Genomic DNA, 17,621 nt, shown 5'->3' on the forward strand with positions numbered 1-17,621 from the left:
TGCTTCCAGGCAAATGAGCATCCCAGAAACACACACTGTGATCTGCGGTGTGTTGCCATATCAGTTGTTGGTTTCTCTGCTGTGTGTCTGCTGATGTCTTCTAAGGTTTCCATTATCACTGAAGCTCTTTCCGCACTCTATACATTTAAATGGTTTCTCCCCTGTATGAGTCCGTTGATGTTTTCTAAGTCTTCCATTATGACTAAAGCTCTTTCCGCACTCTATACATTTATATGGTTTCTCCCCTGTGTGAATCCGCTGGTGTAATTTAAGGTATCCATTATGACTGAAGCACTTTCCACACTCCAGGCATTTAAATGGTTTCTCCCCTGTATGAGTCCGTTGATGTGTTCTAAGGCTTCCATTATGACTAAAGCTCATTCCGCACTCTATACATTTATATGGTTTCTCCCCTGTGTGAGTCCTTTGATGTTTTCTAAGGTTTCCATTATCACTGAAGCTCTTTCCGCACTCTATACATTTAAATGGTTTCTCCCCTGTGTGAGTCCGTTGATGTGTTCTAAGTCTTCTATTATGACTAAAGCTCATTCCACACTCTATACATTTATATGGTTTCTCCCCTGTGTGAGTCCGTTGATGTGTTCTAAGGCTTCCATTATGACTAAAGCTCATTCCGCACTCTATACATTTATATGGTTTCTCCCCTGTGTGAGTCCGTTGATGTCTTCTAAGGGTTCCACTGTGACTGAAGCTCTTTTCACACTCCATGCATTTAAATGGTTTCTCCCCTGTGTGAGTCCGTTGATGTGTTCTAAGGCTTCCATTATGACTAAAGCTCATTCCGCACTCTATACATTTATATGGTTTCTCCCCTGTGTGAATCCGCTGGTGTAATTTAAGGTATCCATTATGACTGAAGCACTTTCCACACTCCAGGCATTTAAATGGTTTCTCCCCTGTATGAGTCCGTTGATGTGTTCTAAGGCTTCCATTATGACTAAAGCTCATTCCGCACTCTATACATTTATATGGTTTCTCCCCTGTGTGAGTCCGTTGATGTCTTCTAAGGCTTCCATTATCACTAAAGCTCATTCCGCACTCTATACATTTATATGGTTTCTCCCCTGTGTGAGTCCGTTGATGTGTAGACCTGAAGGAGCATCTCCCCCAAAATCGCTCAGTCTGGACAGGGAGGTGGTCCTTCGAAGGTCTTCTGCTGATTCCCCCCCTGCGAGAAGCGAAGTTACAGGGAACCAGGCAGAGGGCGAGGAAGTGGGGAATATTCTGACATTTAGAAGACAGCTGAAGGCAACCCTCTATCGGGAAGTTTTTAATGTCTGATGTTTTACTGTCTTTTATTTGTACTGGAGCCATGCAGTGGAAGAGAAACTTAAAGATGGAAGCCTGAGAGAGAGGAAAAGGTTTCTGGCTGCTTCCTGGGTGGGATTGCGGAAACCAAGAGCCGCTTCTGAGAAGGCCTCTCCCCTCCCCTCTTCCTCTCGGGGCTTATGGGGGCTTATGGGGTGGGAGGAGGATGGAGGTTACAGGAAGGAGGGGTGGGGGGACTGGACCCCCCACTTTTCAGGGATCCCTCTCTGGTCGCCTTGAAGGGGTGGCCAATTCTTGGGCGGGAGGGAGAAAACAAGGCGGCCCCTCCAGAAAATCCCCGAAAGACTTGTCTTCCTGTCTCCCCCCCCCCCAATGCTGCACTTCTCTGCCCCAGGGATGCTCCCCCTCCCCACTTCCTCGACTCCCTCCCTCTGTCCCAGAGTCTCCCCTGAACCCAGAGGCCCCCCTTGGCACGCCTCAGCCCTCACCCCCCATCTTTCCATCCTGAGGGGCCACCCAAAGACGCACAGATTAGGGACGGGGGGGGTCTCTATCCAGGCGTCCCTCACGCCCGTTAACCCTTTCATGGCCTGGCTTTATCCGTGCGGAGCCCACAGGACCCCAGGAATGCCTACGCGGGGAAAACGGGGCAAGGGGGTCCTCGTGGGGACCCGCTGCGTAGGTAGGGGACTCCCTGCGTAGGTTCCCCATGTCCGCCGCTGCCAAGGCGCCTAAGGGGCCAAGGAAAGCCCCCTTAACACTACAGCACGCATGCAGGGATCCAGACCCCACGGAAGGCGCTTGGGGGAGCTGGCGGGGGTCTCTGGATCCTTTTCTCCCCTCTCCTCCGCGACCCCTTTACCTCTTTGTTCTCGCTCCCGATTCTCCTTTCCTTTCCTGCAACATCCACGGGGGTGGGGGGGATTGACCGGCCGCCCCTCCTTCCTTTTCCGAAAGCCCCCCCCCCCCCCAGCTACGGCGCAGAGCAGCAATCCGCAGTCGAAGCTCCGCTTCCGGGAGAAGCAGGCAGGTTGGGAGGGGGGCTCTCTCCGCTCATTCCGGAAACAGAAGCCGGATTGGAGGAGGAGGAAGAGGAGGAAGAGGTGCGACATGCGGGGGGGGGGGGGTTGAGGGTTGGGGGGGCGGCGTGAAAGCAGGTTGTGCCGGGAAGGCAGGGAAAGAATTGTTTTCCCCCTCCCCCCCTTACTAGGAGAGCGCGGGAGGGGCTGATCCAGGAAATCCCGCTGCAAAGTGGGGTCCCCCCCTACAATGTTTACATTGCAAAATCCTTCCCTCCCCCCACCCACGCCATGATCTTAGATCCATTCCAGGTTTTTGGTATTTGTGCACATTGAGCAGCGGGTTGGACTCTGTGACTCCTGTGTTACGGAAAAAATAGGGCTTGGGCTTTTGTACACCGCCCCCAACACAATTCTTCCCTTGTGTCTCCGTCAGAGGTAACACAATGAGGCCAGGAAGAAAGCAAGGCAGCTGTTGATCTGTTTGCGCGCAGAGCTGCCCCCCCATGCGAGGAGTGAAGCAGCCCAGAACTAAAGCGCGCTGCAATTTGTACACCCTCAAATAATCGACCCCCCGTCACAGAGAGAGCACCCCAAAAACATCCCCGGTTGCGCCACAAAGGAAATCAGCTCAGACTCCATGTTTTGGCAACATGACAAGTCTGTCTGTCAACCGGGATGCCTGACGATTCCTGCTCCCTGCCTTTTCCTGGCCAGCCTGAGAGAGCATTGGAAAGGGTGGATTTCTTGACCCCCGAATCCATCATCGCAGACCCGTTTCATTCAGGCCTAGAGATCTGCTCTTTGGACAAGTCTGCTTGGATCATGTGGATCATCACTGGATCATATGGATCATCACTGGATCATCCATGATGTCATACCCACCTCACGGAGGGGGGGGGGGCTCAGGAAGAATCTCCTGCCGCGTGACTGAGGGAGTCTGGAGGCTGACGGGGGTCAGACTGTTTTGCTCTCCTTACTATTTCAGCTCAGGTTTTACTGAAATGGGTGGATTCATTGAGGAAACGGGGCTAAGCGAAAGCATCCGTTGAAAAGAGGCAAATGTGTATACTTTGTTACCACCCAGTGAGTTGAGTTGCAAAGGCCATTTGCAGAAAGGCTCCTATTGTATCACCTGCGGCTACATGTTTTGATCTTTTTGCGGAAATGTTTTCCTCGGGCTGAGACCATTTAGGGCTTTCAAGGTCAGCACCAACACTTTGAATGGTGCTCAGAAACGGACCGGGAACCAGTGAAGATTTCTTAGGACCCGTGTTCAGGGGCCAGCTGTTAGGGGGCCAGCTGTTCAGCTGCTGTCCAAAACTGAATGTATCCGTTGCGGAAGTAATCCATAAACCTCTCCTCCTCCGCCTTCTCGGGATGCAATTGCTGCGCGATGCTCCTGCTCTCGGGAGAGGGAGAGGCGTGAGTTGAGTGAGCTCGGCTTGCCAAGGGTTAAACGGAAACGAGCTAGATTCCTAGAGAGGATAGTAAGACGGGGGGGGGGGCAGGGTCCTCCAGAGCGAAAGCCCAATCCCTCCCTTTCCTGCAAGAAGTCGAGGTTGTCCGCAGATGGAAACATTCAGACATGAAATATACCCTGGTCCCTAAAACCTCACTGGTGCAAGGAAGGAAGGAAGGAAGGAAGGCAGAGAAGAGAAAGCGCTTCCTCTAGCAGGGCAGAATAAAACCTGTGGAACTCCCTCCCACAAGAGGCAGAGGCCACCAATAAAGGTGGTTTAAAAGAGGAGGAGGCCAATCTGTGGTGGAGGAGGAGGAGGACAGGGTGATGGGTGGCTCCTCTGCTCTGTCTCCCCTATAGGAGGGAGCCCTCTGGCCTGATCCTGCAGGGCTCATTTTCTCCTCCAGTGCTTAGTGCTGGGATGCAGCCAAGGAATTGGGGGCAAATGGCAGCCCCCCAGCTGTGCTGGGCGATCTCCAGTCCTTGGATCAGCATGAAACTGCAACCTGAGCTTCAGAAACTGGGCATGCACACTCAGCAGAGTAAAGGCACAAGAGAAGTGGCTGGAGAGGCATATGTGAGCAGATTTACAAGCAGTTTATTCAGCACACATCAGGACCAAGGAATCATGTCTGCTCTCCTTCATGTCCAAAGCAAGACAGCACCCCACCCGAGGCACCACTTTAGCTAATGAGGCCTCCTGCTGCTGCACCACCGCCGGAGCACGATTTCTGTTCTCATCCTGAAGCAAAGTTATTAACCCGAAGTACTATTTCTGGGTTAGCAGAGTCTGTAACCTGAAGTGTCTGTAACCTGAAGCGTCTGTAACCCAAGGTACCACTGTACTCTCATAGAAAGGAGAGTCCTACTTTATTTGCTTTTGAGTGCACACAGATGCACCCGTCTTGCATGCTTGAGTAAAGCAACTCCAGGCCAGGAGGAGAGTAGGGGCCACGTGTAGAGCAAGTCCCTCACTGAGGTCAAAAACACACAGAGAAGCAGCAGGACTTCTTCGGTAATAATTTACTGAGCTTTCAAAGCATACAGTTCTCACTGGGTCCCCAGTGAGGCACAAAACTTAGCTCCTGAGGGGAAATCCAGTTTCAGAAGTAAAAAAATAGAGCACACAGGATATCTAAGTCAGGCACACAAACCGGCAGAAGGGAGCAAGGGAGGAAAGAGGCTGGAAGGACACAGGGCAATGGATGTGTGTCTTTCGCTTCCTGTCATCTGGGAGGGAAGTCAGCAACTCGGCAGCTGCAGGGGCTTCACAAAGAAAAGCTTTCTGCCGGCTGCTTCCAGGCAAATGAGCATCCCAGAAACACACACTGTGATCTGCGGTGTGTTGCCATATCAGTTGTTTTTGAAAGGTTATCACGATGTGGTCTAGAAACCAGTTTGGAACAATATATCGCCCAGCTTTAATCCTCACTGACCACCAGCAATCCAGATAAACCCTCACCCCTTCTCTATTGAAAGGTACTTTACATCTTAGATTATAATCACATTGTTTGACATTGCCTTCAATATTTCATTACTATACAGTTTTACACATAAATACCAGAACTTCATATACAAAAAATGTGTTCAAGACTGATTTCCTGCCGAGTTCATTTCTGTGAAGAAAAGAGTGGACTCTGAGAGGAAGATGTCCCACACTCCAGACACCAAAATGGGATCTTCCATGTGAGAGTCCCTGGATGTTCCTTAAACACTCCATTGTAAATAAAGCACTTTTGCAATCTTTTCATTTAAACTGCTTCTCCTCTCTGAGTTTGTGGATGGTTTGAAGGGTTTCAATTCCTAAAGTTCTTCCTGTCCGTGAGTCTGTTGATTTAGAACTTCCACTAGGGCTCAATCTCTATCTACTTTCCTGATATTTATAAGGTTTGTGTTTTGTGTGAGTTTGTTGTTCCTCTCTGACTGAAGCTCCTTTCACAGTCCATACATTTAAATGGTTTCTCTGCTGTGTGTCTGCTGATGTCTTCTAAGTTTTCCATTATCACTGAAGCTCTTTCCGCACTCTATACATTTAAATGGTTTCTCCCCTGTGTGAGTCCGTTGATGTGTTCTAAGTCTTCCATTTTGACTAAAGCTCTTTCCACACTCTATACATTTATATGGTTTCTCCCCTGTGTGAGTCCGTTGATGTGTTCTAAGGCTTCCATTATGACTAAAGCTCTTTCCACACTCTATACATTTATATGGTTTCTCCCCTGTGTGAGTCCGTTGATGGGATCTAAGGTGTCCATTCTGACTGAAGTCCTTTCCACACTCCATACATTGAAATGGTTTCTCCCCTGTGTGAGTCCGTTGATGTGTTCTAAGGCTTCCATTATCACTAAAGCTCATCCCGCACTCTATACATTTATATGGTTTCTCCCCTGTGTGAGTCCGTTGATGTGTTCTAAGGCTTCCATTATCACTAAAGCTCTTTCCACACTCTATACATTTATATGGTTTCTCCCCTGTATGAGTCCGTTGATGTTTTCTAAGGTTTCCATTATTACTGAAGCTATTTCCACACTCTATACATTTAAATGGTTTCTCCCCTGTGTGAGTCCGTTGATGTGTTCTAAGTCTTCCATTATGACTAAAGCTCTTTCCACACTCTATACATTTATATGGTTTCTCCCCTGTGTGAGTCCGTTGATGTGTTCTAAGGCTTCCATTATGACTAAAGCTCTTTCCGCATTCTATACATTTATATGGTTTCTCCCCTGTATGAATCCGCTGGTGTAATTTAAGGTCTCCATTCTGACTGAAGCACATTCCGCACTCTATACATTTAAATGGTTTCTCCCCTGTATGAGTCCGTTGATGTGTTCTAAGGTTTCCATTATGACTAAAGCTCATTCCACACTCTATACATTTATATGGTTTCTCCCCTGTGTGAATCCGCTGGTGTAATTTAAGGTCTCCATTCCGACTGAAGCACATTCCGCACTCTATACATTTAAATGGTTTCTCCCCTGTATGAGTCCGTTGATGTCTTCTAAGGCTTCCATTATGACTAAAGCTCATTCCGCACTCTATACATTTATATGGTTTCTCCCCTGTGTGAATCCGCTGGTGTAATTTAAGGTCTCCATTCTGACTGAAGCACATTCTGCACTCTATACATTTAAATGGTTTCTCCCCTGTATGAGTCCGTTGATGTCTTCTAAGGTCTCCATTCTGACTGAAGCACTTTCCGCACTCCAGGCATTTATATGGTTTCTCCCCTGTGTGAATCCGCTGGTGTAATTTAAGGTATCCATTATGACTGAAGCTCTTTCCACACTCTATACATTTATATGGTTTCTCCCCTGTGTGGGTCCGTTGATGTGTTCTAAGGCTTCCATTCTGACTGAAGCACTTTCCGCACTCCAGGCATTTAAATGGTTTCTCCCCTGTATGAGTCTGTTGATGTCTTCTAAGGTGTCCATTACGAGTAAAGGTCTTTCCGCACTCCAGGCATTTAAATGGTTTCTCCCCTGTGTGAATCCGCTGGTGTAATTTAAGGTATCCATTATGACTGAAGCTCTTTCCACACTCTATACATTTATATGGTTTCTCCCCTGTGTGGGTCCGTTGATGTGTTCTAAGGCTTCCATTCTGACTGAAGCACTTTCCGCACTCCAGGCATTTAAATGGTTTCTCCCCTGTATGAGTCTGTTGATGTCTTCTAAGGTGTCCATTACGAGTAAAGGTCTTTCCGCACTCCAGGCATTTAAATGGTTTCTCCCCTGTGTGAGTCCGTTGATGTGTTCTAAGGTTTCCACTATCAGCGAAACTTTTCCCACACTCCATACCTTTAAATCGTTTCTCCCCTGTTGGAGGTTGTTGATGTGAACTATGTGTCCTCATTCAATGAAGCATATTCCACATTTCACACATTTTAATTTCTATTCCTAATGGAACGAAAGGTAACCCATCCCCGGGAGTTCTGACTGTCTTCTCCTTCTCCTTCTTCAGAGTGGGAGGAAAGGGAATCCTGTTTGGGTTTCCAGAACTAAGGGAAAGAGAACACATCAAGCTCCATTAGCACCTTCTCCTATTTCAACGTCTCCTACATTTCCTCACCTCCTACCCATGTTCCCAGTTTTTAGGAAGTGAAGTTGCAATGTCAAATGATAGTAATTCATGAGCAACTTTCAAAATCCTCAACCAATGTTCATAAAGCAGCTTAATTTTTTAAAAGATAATGTGCTGTCTGATTTCGTGCCCATCTTCTGATGCAGGACTATCCTAAAATGACACAGAAAAGCAGGATATTCAAGGCAAATAGATAAACTGTGCTTAGTGGAATATGTAGTACCTTGAAAATGTAGTATTGATTTATTGATGGACTGTCTTAAATATCACAATCATACGATGTCATGGTGTGTTAGGGGAGCGGCGGTACCTTTGGTGGGGGAAATGTCATGCACCTTATGGGGTAATTTATCCACCATTGGTTCCCACCCTGCACTCAGCTCTCTCCTGTTTCTTCCAGAAGCTGTCAGGATGGAATAGGGGTCACAATCCCAGGAACAGCTTCAACCGGCCGGCTAAACCAGGTGAGGATAGCTGCTGGGTCTCAAATTCTTGGTGGGTTGGGGAATTCTGCTGCAGGTGAAGGCAGGCCCTGGTGGATGGAGAGGAGGAGAACAACAGTGAATCCCACAGTCAAGAAAGCAGATTCTGCCCCTGCTGCAGAGGAAAGGGAAGGGCAGATTGGGCTCGTCAACCAGGGAAGAAAGCCCATCGAGAAGGAAAACTCTGGTCGTAATACTTTGCTGCCTCGTGAGTTATCTTCAGAAGAAGAAAAGGCTATGGAGGGAAACCTACACAAATCCAGAGTGGAGTCTCTAAGATAGTTACATGGTGTCCTGCACACCTCCTTCCAGCCACTCTTGCAGCCAAGCTGGTGCCTAACGTACTGCTCTGCTTTCTTGGGACCATATAAGCAAGGCTGAGAAGGGGGTCTTGTTGTCTAGGCAGCCCAGGACCCCCAAACACACTACCCAGGCTTGTAGTGCTGCTAACACATCAGTTTCAGGGGGAGCAATGAACTCAGATCTGTGTATCAGAATCTCTCCAATGTGGAATATGTAAAACAGAAGCACTATTTACATCATACATCAATTAAAAAGTATTCAGAATTTTTGTCTTTTGAAGAAAAGACCACCAAGTATCCGATGGCCCCTTCAAAGCTAATGAAAGTCTTGTGCCTGGAGCTTTTGGGGGTGCAGGACCAGGAAAGCTTCTGCCACCATGATCCTTCCAATTGGGATTTAGGCCTCATCATGCAACAGAAACTGCCCTGGTTGCGCTCGTTGATAATCTCGGATGCGCTAGAGTCTGAGGGGAAAGCTGTTTCCTGGTTCTGCTAGATCTCTCAGTGGCTTTGGAGACCTTTGGCCATGGTGTCCTTCTGGACCCTCGAGGAGAGCTGGGGAAATGGTTATGCAGTGGTTCCCCTCCTTCCTCCTGGGCCATGTCCAGAAAGTGGTGTTGGGGGATGACTGTTCTGACCCCTGGGCTCTCACTTGTGGGGTGCCTCAGGGCTCCGTCCTCTCCCCCATGCTTTTTAATATCTATAGGAAGCTGGTGGGAGAGATCATCAGGGGTTTTGGGCTGGGTGTTCACCAGTATGTGGGTGATACCCAGCTCTTCTTCTCATTTAAATTGGAACCAGTGAAGGTGGTGAATGCCCTGTGTTGGTGCCTGGAGGTGGTTTGAGGATGGGTGGCGGCTAACAGATTGAGGTTGAATCCTGACAAGACAGAAGTACTGTCCCTGGGGAACAAGGGGTGGGCAGGTGTGGGGGACCCCCTGGTCCTGAATGGGGTAACTGTGGCCCTAAAGGACCAGGTGCACAGCCTAGGGGTCATTTTGGACTCACAGCTGACCATGGAGGCGCAGCTCAATTCTGTGTCCAGGGCAGCTGTCTAGCAGCTCCATCTGGAACGCAGGCTGAGACCCTCCTTCCCCGCACACTGTCTCGCCAGAGTGGTGCATGCTCTGGTTGTTTCTGGCTTGGACTACCGCTATGTGGTCTACATGGGGCTACCTTAGAAGGTGACCCAAAACTGCAACTGAATGGGAGCAGCCGCCGAGACCACATATCACTGCTCCTAAAGGATCTTTCCTGGCTCCCAGCACATTTTCAAGCACAATTCAAATTGTTAGTGCTGATCTTTAAATTGTCATGGTTGCATTTTCCAGGCATAGAAAAGTATTGATCTAATGCAGGCTTCCTGAAACTCGGCAGTTTCCTTTCTGCTGAGAGCTGGTGGTGGGATAAGTTGCGATGAGGTTATGAAGAATCTTTCTTGTTTTGGGGAACCAGATGAAGCTGGTTTAAACTGGAGTGAGCCAGGCTTGTTATCCAGTCCCAAGGTTCCTCTGACATTTAATAGAATATAAATTACAAGGCCGAAAGGCGCCTGGTCCCACTTCCTAGTCTCCTATTTCTCTACTCAGCTTGTGTGATTTATACTTGAGTGCTGTTTTGGTATGCTGAGTTAGGGTTTTACATAAGTTAAGTTTTTCCTCTTTTTTTGGATCCTGTTATGCTTCTTTGCCTTCAGTAAAAAAGTTATTTGCTGAATGAGATCGTTATGGAGCAGCAAGATCTGCAACCTAAAGGCCTCAACAGCCTCGGCCCTGTACACCTGAAGGAGCATCTCCCCCAAAATCTCTCAGTCTGGACAGGCAGGTGGTCCTTCGAAGGTCTTCTGCTGATTCCCCCCCCCCCTGCGAGAAGCGAAGTTACAGGGAACCAGGCAGAGGACGAGGAAATGGGCAACATTCTGACATTTAGAAGACAGCTGAAGGCAGCCCTGTATCGGGAGGTTTTTAATGTTTGATGTTTTACTGTCTTTTACTTGTACTGGAGCCATGCAGTGGAAGAGAAACTTAAAGATGGACGCCTGAGAGAGAGGAAAAGGTTTCTGGCTGCATCCTGGGTGGGATTGCAGAAATGAAGAGCCGCTTCTGAGAAGGCCTCTCCCCTCCCCTCTTCCTGGAAAGGGCAGGGGCTTATGGGGTGGGAAGAGGATGGAGCTTGCAGGAAGGAAGGGGAGGGGGGACACGACCCCCCACTTTCCAGGGATCTGTCTCTGGTCTCCTTGAAGGCGTGGCCGATTCCTGGGTGGGAGGGAGAAGCCAAGGCGGCCCCTACAGAGAATCCCCGCAGGCGCCACCAAGGTGAAATCTCCCCAAAGACTGGTCTTCCTCTCTCCCCCACACCAGTGCTGCACTTCCCTGCCCCAGGGATGCTCCCCCTCCCCACTTCCTCGACTCCCTCCCTCTGTCCCAGAGGCCCCCCTTGGCGCGGCTCTGGCTTTATCCGTGCGGAGCCCACAGGGCCCCAGGGATGCCTACGCGGGGGAAACGGGGCAATGGGGTCCTCGTGGGGACCCCCTGCGTAGCTTCCCCATGTCCGCCGCTGCCAAGGCGCCTAAGGAGCCAAGGAAAGCCCCCTTCGCAGCACGCGCGCAGGGATCCAGACCCCACGGAAGGCGCTTGGGGGAGCTGGCGGGGGTCTCTGGGTCCTTCTCTCCCCTCCCCCCGTGACCCCTTTACCTCTTTGTTCTCGCTCCCGATTCTCCTTTCCTTTCCTGCAACATCCACGGGGGGTCCCCTGCCGCCCCTCTTCCCTTTTCCGAAAAGCGCCCCCCCCCGAGCTACGCCGCAGAGCAGCAATCCGGCCCAAAAGCTCCACGTCCGGGAGAAGCAGGCAGGTTGGGAGGGGGGCTCTCTCCGCTCATTCCGGAAACAGAAGCCGGATGGGAGGAGGAGGAAGAGGTGCGACATACGGGGGGAGGGGTTGAGGGTTGTGGGGGCGGGGTGAGAGGAGGATGTACCGGGAGGGGAGGAATTGAGGGGGGCGAAGGAGAGGAAGGTTTCCCCCTTCCTTCTTCCTTCTGGGGACGAGGAGAGCGGGGAAGGGGCTGATCCCGGCAATCCAGCTGCAAAGTGCGGCCCCCCCTACAATGTTTACACTGAAAATCCTTCCCTCCCCCCGCCCCCCACGCCATGATCTTAGATCCATTCCAGGTTTTAGGTATTGGTGCACACTGAACAGCGGGTTAGGCTTTGTGACTCCTGTGTTAGGAAAAAAAGTGGCTTTGCTTTTTGCACACAAAGCCCTGACACCCAGGTAAAATTCTTCCTTTGTGTCTCCGTCAGAGGCAAGACAATGAGGCCAGGAAGAAAGCAAGGCAGGTGTTGATCTGTTTGCGCGCAGAGCACCCCCCCCCATGCAAGGAGTGAAGCAGCCCAGAACTAAAGCGCGTTGCAATTTGTACATCCTCAAATAATCGACGCCCCCGTCACAGAGAGAGCACCCCAAAACATCCCCGGTTGCGCCACAAAGTGAGTTGTACATGGAAATCAGCTCAGACTCCATGTTTTGGCAACATGACAAGTCTGTCTGTCAGCCGGGATGCCTGACGATTCCTGCTCCTTGCCTTTTCCTGGCCAGCCTGAGAGAGCATTGGAAAGGGTGGATTTCTTGACCCCCGAATCCATCATCGCAGACCCGTTTCATTCAGGCCTAGAGATCTGCTCTTTGGACAAGTCTGCTTGGATCATGTGGATCATCAATGGATCATATGGATCATCACTGGATCATCCATGATGTCATACCCACCTCACGGAGGGGGGGGCTCAGGAAGAATCTCCTGCCGCGTGACTGGGGGAGTCTGGAGGCTGACGGGGGTCAGACAGGGCTCCTCTTTTGCTTTCCTTACTATTTCAGCTCAGGTTTTACTGAAATGGGTGGATTCATTGAGGAAACGGGGCTAAGCGAAAGCATCCGTTGAAAAGAGGCAAATGTGTATACTTTGTTACCACCCAGTGAGTTGAGTTGCAAAGGCCATTTGCAGAAAGGCTCCTATTGTATCACCTGCGGCTACATGTTTTGATCTTTTTGCGGAAATGTTTTCCTCGGGCTGAGACCATTTGGGGCTTTCAAGGTCAGCACCAACACTTTGAATGGTGCTCAGAAACGGATCTAGAGCCAGTGAGGATTTCTTAGGACCCGTGTTCAGGGGCCAGCTGTTAGGGGGCCAGCTGTTCAACTGCTGTCCAAAACTGAATGTATCCCTTGCCGGAAGTAATCCATAAACCTCTCCTGCTCCGCCTTCTCGGGATGCCATTGCTGCGCGATTCTCCGGCTCTCGAGAGAGGGAGAGGCGTGAGTTGGGTGCGCTCGGCTTGCCAAGGGTTAAACGGAATCGAGTTAGATTCCTAGACAGGAAAGTAAGACGGGGGGGGGCAGGGTCCTCCAGAGCGAAAGCCCAATCCCTCCCTTTCCTGCAAGAAGTCGGGCGTGTGGGGGTCCCGTTGGTTCGGCTCTGTAGAGGCTGCCTGGAGGCACCTGCTGGGATCCGGTGAGTCTCCTCTCTCCCAGGATAGGGCCCATGGGGAGAGCGGGGGTCCCAGCGCTGCATGGCAAGAGGGGGGCAAGTCAGGGCGCGGAGGGTCGCAGGAGGGCGGCAGCTCTGCGCTTCCTTTGCATGGATGCGCTGCTGACCCCTTGGGTCCAGGAGTGGGGAAATGCATGCAGAGAAACCCCATTCAGATGTATGGATCAGTCCCCTTTTATGACAGAGGTTGTCCGCGGATGGAAACATTCGGACATGAAATATACCCTGGTCCCTAAAACCTCACCTGTGCAAGGAAGGAAGGAAGGAAGGAAGGAAGGAAGGAAGGAAGGAAGGCAGAGAAGAGAAAGCGCTTCCTCTTGCAGGACAGAGTAAAACCTGTGGAACTCCCTCCCACAAGAGGCAGAGGCCACCAATAAAGGTGGCGTTAAAAGAGGAGGAGGCCAATCTGTGGAGGAGGAGGAGAGGGCAATGGGTGGCTCCTCTTCTCTGTCTCCCCTATAGGAGGGAGGCCTCTGGCCTGATCCTGCAGGGCCCATTTTCTCCTCCAGTGCTCAGTTCCTCCAGATGCAAGCGTGGCCTCTCAGATTGCCTGGGGTTGAGCTAGATGATCCTTGGGGTGCCATCCACTTCTATAGTTCCATGAAAGCACCACTGGAGGTCTCACAAGCCAAGGCATTGAGAGCAGGAGAGGTCCTGCTGGAAAGGAAACAACCAGTGCAACTGTTTTAAAACAGGAATCCAATGTGTTTGTTGTGGGGGGACTCAGTGGGGAGGGGTAGACCCATGGATGCCGCCTTGATCTCCTTGGGCAAAGAGGTGGGAGAGAAATGCCATTCATAAAGAAAGGCAGCCCAGCCAATCATCTGGCTGCCTCATTTTGGGCCAGTTCCCAAGTCGCCTTCAAGGGCAGTTCCACACAGAGAGTGTTGCAACCGTCCCATCTGGTGCAGAGCAGGGAAGACCAGGGCCATGTCCTCTCTGTCCCAAAAGGTCTGTGGGGTGGGGAACTAGCCTGAGCTGGACATGGGCCTCAAGCGACCATGATGGACCCAGGAGTGCCCTCAAGTATTCATCACTGGGGAGGGGGAGCGTTAAGCAATGTACCATCATCATCATTACTGTTAGTTCCCTGTTTGCGTAAATAAAAACCCCTGCGTCCAGTCACGCTTCCCTTGCGCAGCTCTGTTCAGAAGCTGACCTTGCAGGAGAGCAGAGTAGCAGCGGTCCTGTGTCCGTGTGAGATGAGGGATAAATCAAGTCCAGAGACAGTTCGGTTCTTATCTCTAGAAGCGTTTATTTACAAGCCATAAAACAGTCACACTCCATCGGAACTTGGTGACATTCTCAGCCGTGCTCCAAAAGCACACTCGCAGCCTCTGTGCCGAGCGGCCGCTCAGTGAGAAGTGAAAGCAAGTCTGAAGGCAGGCACACGCCGTGACTCACTGCTCTGCGACAAGCTCCTCCTCCTCCTCCCAGATACAGGACACCACGGAGTTCTGACCCTGTCAGTTCCAAACTCCACACCCCCTCTTGTCCTGCATCTGGGGACAATAGCCAACAATGCTTTCCCCATACACAGACCCTCACAGAACTCCTCGTGCTTCAGGAAGGTTAATGGTTATGTGAAACCATCAGCGAGGTTCTTTGTTGAGGGACAGTATTTCAGAGCAACTAGCCCCTCATGAACGCTCTGACATACATTCTGGAAACGTATGTCTAAATGTTTGGTCCTCGCCTTAAATTGCCCAGTCTCAGCCAACTTGAGGCATGGTTGATTGTCTTCATGCACCACAACGGGCAGACAATTCTCTCCACAGATTTCCTCGACCAAACACACATAGAACTCCAGTTCTCTGCAAACCTCTGATAGCGCACTGAACTCAGCTTCAGTAGATGAAAGCGCTATGAGACTTTGCTTCCGGGACCTCCACCCAATCACTGAGTCCCCAAACTTCACCACTAGGCCTGACACTGATTTGCGGTCCTCAAGGTTAGCCCAATCCGAATCCACCCAGGCAGTCAGCTTGACATCACCCTCAGCTGACATCTTGAGGCAAAAGTCTTTGGTATCTTGCAGGTAACGTAGCACCCGCTTAACACCATTCCAGGCCTGCACACTAGGACTTGAAGCCTCTCTGCTGAGCAGATTGACAGCAAACGCTATGTCTGGTCTGCTCCACTGTGACAGATACAACAGACTACCCAGAGCTGACTGAAAGAGTTCAGTATTTTCGAACACCACGCGTTCTACTTGCTGACACTCCTTCACGTACCCAGTCTCCATGGGTGATCTGGCACCTGCACAATCAGACATCCTGAACTTCTCAAGCAACTGTTCAATCTTACCTTTCTGTCGAAGCAAAAAGCTTCCATCACTTGCTCTTGTGATCTCTACGCCTAGATAGGACTTGACATCTCCAAGTTGCTTCAGCTTGAACCGCTTTCCAAGCTCCTTAGCAAACTTCTCCACCTGTTCACCTGTCCTTGTCATTAACAAGATGTCATCAACAAACACCTGGGCCACTTGCTGTTGCAAGCCTGACTCTCTAATGTAAAGACAACTGTCTGCAAGAGATCTCTTAAAACCTAGCTCTTCTAAGGCTTCATGTAGGCACATATTCCAATTCCTGGCAGATTGGCGTAATCCATAGATGGATTTGTGCAACCGCCACACGACGCCTGGCTCACTGACTTCAAACCCTGGAGGAGGACGCATGTACAACTCCTCCTGGAGATCTGAGTTCAGGTAGGCGACATCTACATCAAAATGGTTCACCTTCCAACCTCTCTGTGCTGCTATCGCCAAAAGCGTTCTCAAAGTCTCCGCCCTTGAGGTCGGCGAATATACCTCTGTGAAGTGGACACCCCTTCTCTGTGTGAATCCACGGGCCACTAATCTCGCTTTATACTGTGGTTCCCCTGCTTCTGTGGGTTTAAGTCGGTAAACCCATCTGCAGCCTACAGCTTGCTGGTTAGCCGGCAGCTGTGTGAGTGAGAACACTCCAAGAGACTCCATTGAGTTCATCTCCTTCTGCATCGCCTCATGCCATTTGCTGGCTTCTTCCCGAGGCAACCTCTGAACATCCTCAAAGGATTCAGGTTCACATCTAGCCACACCAACCCAGACACTCGTGGCTTCATACCTTTCAGGTGGCTTCCCTTTGGTTGATCTTGCTGACCTCCTCAGCGTGAATTCTGGAACTGCGCCTGATTCACCTGGATCAACCCTTCTATCCTCTATGTCAGAATCATCCCCCTCTGACCTGCTGCGCCGTTTAGGGCGAACAGCTGGTTCTGCTGGCGAGGATGGTTCACTTCTTGGCTCAGACTTGACAGAGACCTGTGGAGGGGTCCTGGGACTTCCCTTTGGAGAGACACGGAGCCTCTCCCTTGGAGATCCCGGCTCTGGACTCTGTGGCTGTGGACTGTGCACCTCAGCAACAGGTTCAGCCTCGCCCTCCTCTTCCTCATCTGAGTCTACCAGAACATCCGGATTCCCGTGAAGACGTTTCCACCCACTCTGCTCGCAAAACTCAGCACTGCCGCTAATAAGCAGCTTGGACTGGTTGCCAGTAGGGTATGCGAAGCGCCACGCCTTTGAACCCGGCTCATAGCCTACAAAGATCATCTTCCTGGATCTTGGCTCACCTTTTCTGCGCATGGCCTTTGGAATGAGAACCCAAGCCGTAGACCCAAAAGTGCGCAGAAAATGCACCTTTGGCGGCTTCCCATGAAGCAGAAAGTACGGTGTGTCCCCTACACTGGAATTGAACACCCTGTTCTGCAGGAAACAAGCTGTTTTATAACTCTCAGCCCAAAAGCACTGTGGCAAACCCGAGTCTGCCAACATAGCATTCGCTGATTCCTGTAGCGTGCGAAATTTTCTCTCTGCAACCCCATTCTGTTGCGGAGAGTGGGGGGCCGTCAGTCGATGACTGATACCCTTCTGCCTGAAGAACGATTGCAGCGCAGAACCTGTGAACTCCCCCCCCCCCGATCAGATTGAAAGGAAATCACCTTGGTAGAGAACCGTAGCTCTACCGCTGTGATCCAATCCCTGATCAGTGCAGCTGCTTCTGACTTCTGTTGCAGCGCAAAAAGCCATGAATGTTTAGAAAAATCATCAACCAAAAGCAAAACCCATTTAGATCCAGCTAACGAAGGTGTCGGCATGGGGCCCGACAAATCTGCATGCACAAGTTCAAAGGGTTTACTGGTTCTCCTCTCAGACCTGGGGTATGAGCATGTCGTGACCTTTGATTGCTTACAGGCTTGACAATCTAGGTATTTGTCACATGCTTTGAACCTGCACCCAATGGTGTTGCCTGTGGCCTTCTTCACATATGACCACCCTACGTGCCCAAATCTCCTGTGCCATAAGTGGATACAATCATGGTGTGGTGGGACATTAGCACACTGCCCTTGGGCGTCGTCAATGGACTCTCCACTAGCCCCATTTTCCACCAGCCCCATTTTCCCACCAGCCCC

The 17,621-nt window shown here is 50.6% G+C and overlaps 3 protein-coding genes and 1 long non-coding RNA gene across 5 annotated transcripts in view; 3 read left to right on the forward strand and 1 right to left on the reverse strand.

Annotated features, from left to right (window-relative positions):
• Nucleotides 1–17,621, forward strand: part of LOC310744088 (uncharacterized protein) — a gene marked incomplete at its 3' end in the record, with an annotated part of 165,157 nt that overhangs the window by 30,317 nt on the left and 117,219 nt on the right. The gene's annotated exons all lie outside the window — the stretch shown is intronic.
• The window catches only part of LOC310743194, a 75,498-nt gene that overhangs the window by 11,318 nt on the left and 46,559 nt on the right, over nucleotides 1–17,621 (forward strand). The gene's annotated exons all lie outside the window — the stretch shown is intronic.
• LOC310742997 (zinc finger and SCAN domain-containing protein 23-like) overlaps nucleotides 1–17,621 on the forward strand; it is a gene marked incomplete at its 3' end in the record, with an annotated part of 64,219 nt that overhangs the window by 1,924 nt on the left and 44,674 nt on the right. The window lies entirely within an intron of this gene.
• LOC310744065 (uncharacterized protein) overlaps nucleotides 3,600–17,621 on the reverse strand; it is a gene marked incomplete at its 3' end in the record, with an annotated part of 147,265 nt that continues 133,243 nt past the window's right edge. The window contains exons 7-8 of the mRNA XM_083574808.1: nucleotides 6,047–7,765; nucleotides 3,600–3,711 (exon numbers count right to left, since the gene is read on the reverse strand). Coding sequence (XP_083430934.1) covers nucleotides 3,600–3,711; nucleotides 6,047–7,620 — 1,686 coding nt within the window. The 5' untranslated portion in view covers nucleotides 7,621–7,765. The remainder of the gene's footprint in view (nucleotides 3,712–6,046; nucleotides 7,766–17,621) is intronic.

The sequence above is a fragment of the Podarcis filfolensis genome, assembly GCF_964270895.1.
Source record: "Podarcis filfolensis genome assembly, chromosome: 10".
Classification (NCBI taxonomy): domain Eukaryota; kingdom Metazoa; phylum Chordata; class Lepidosauria; order Squamata; family Lacertidae; genus Podarcis; species Podarcis filfolensis.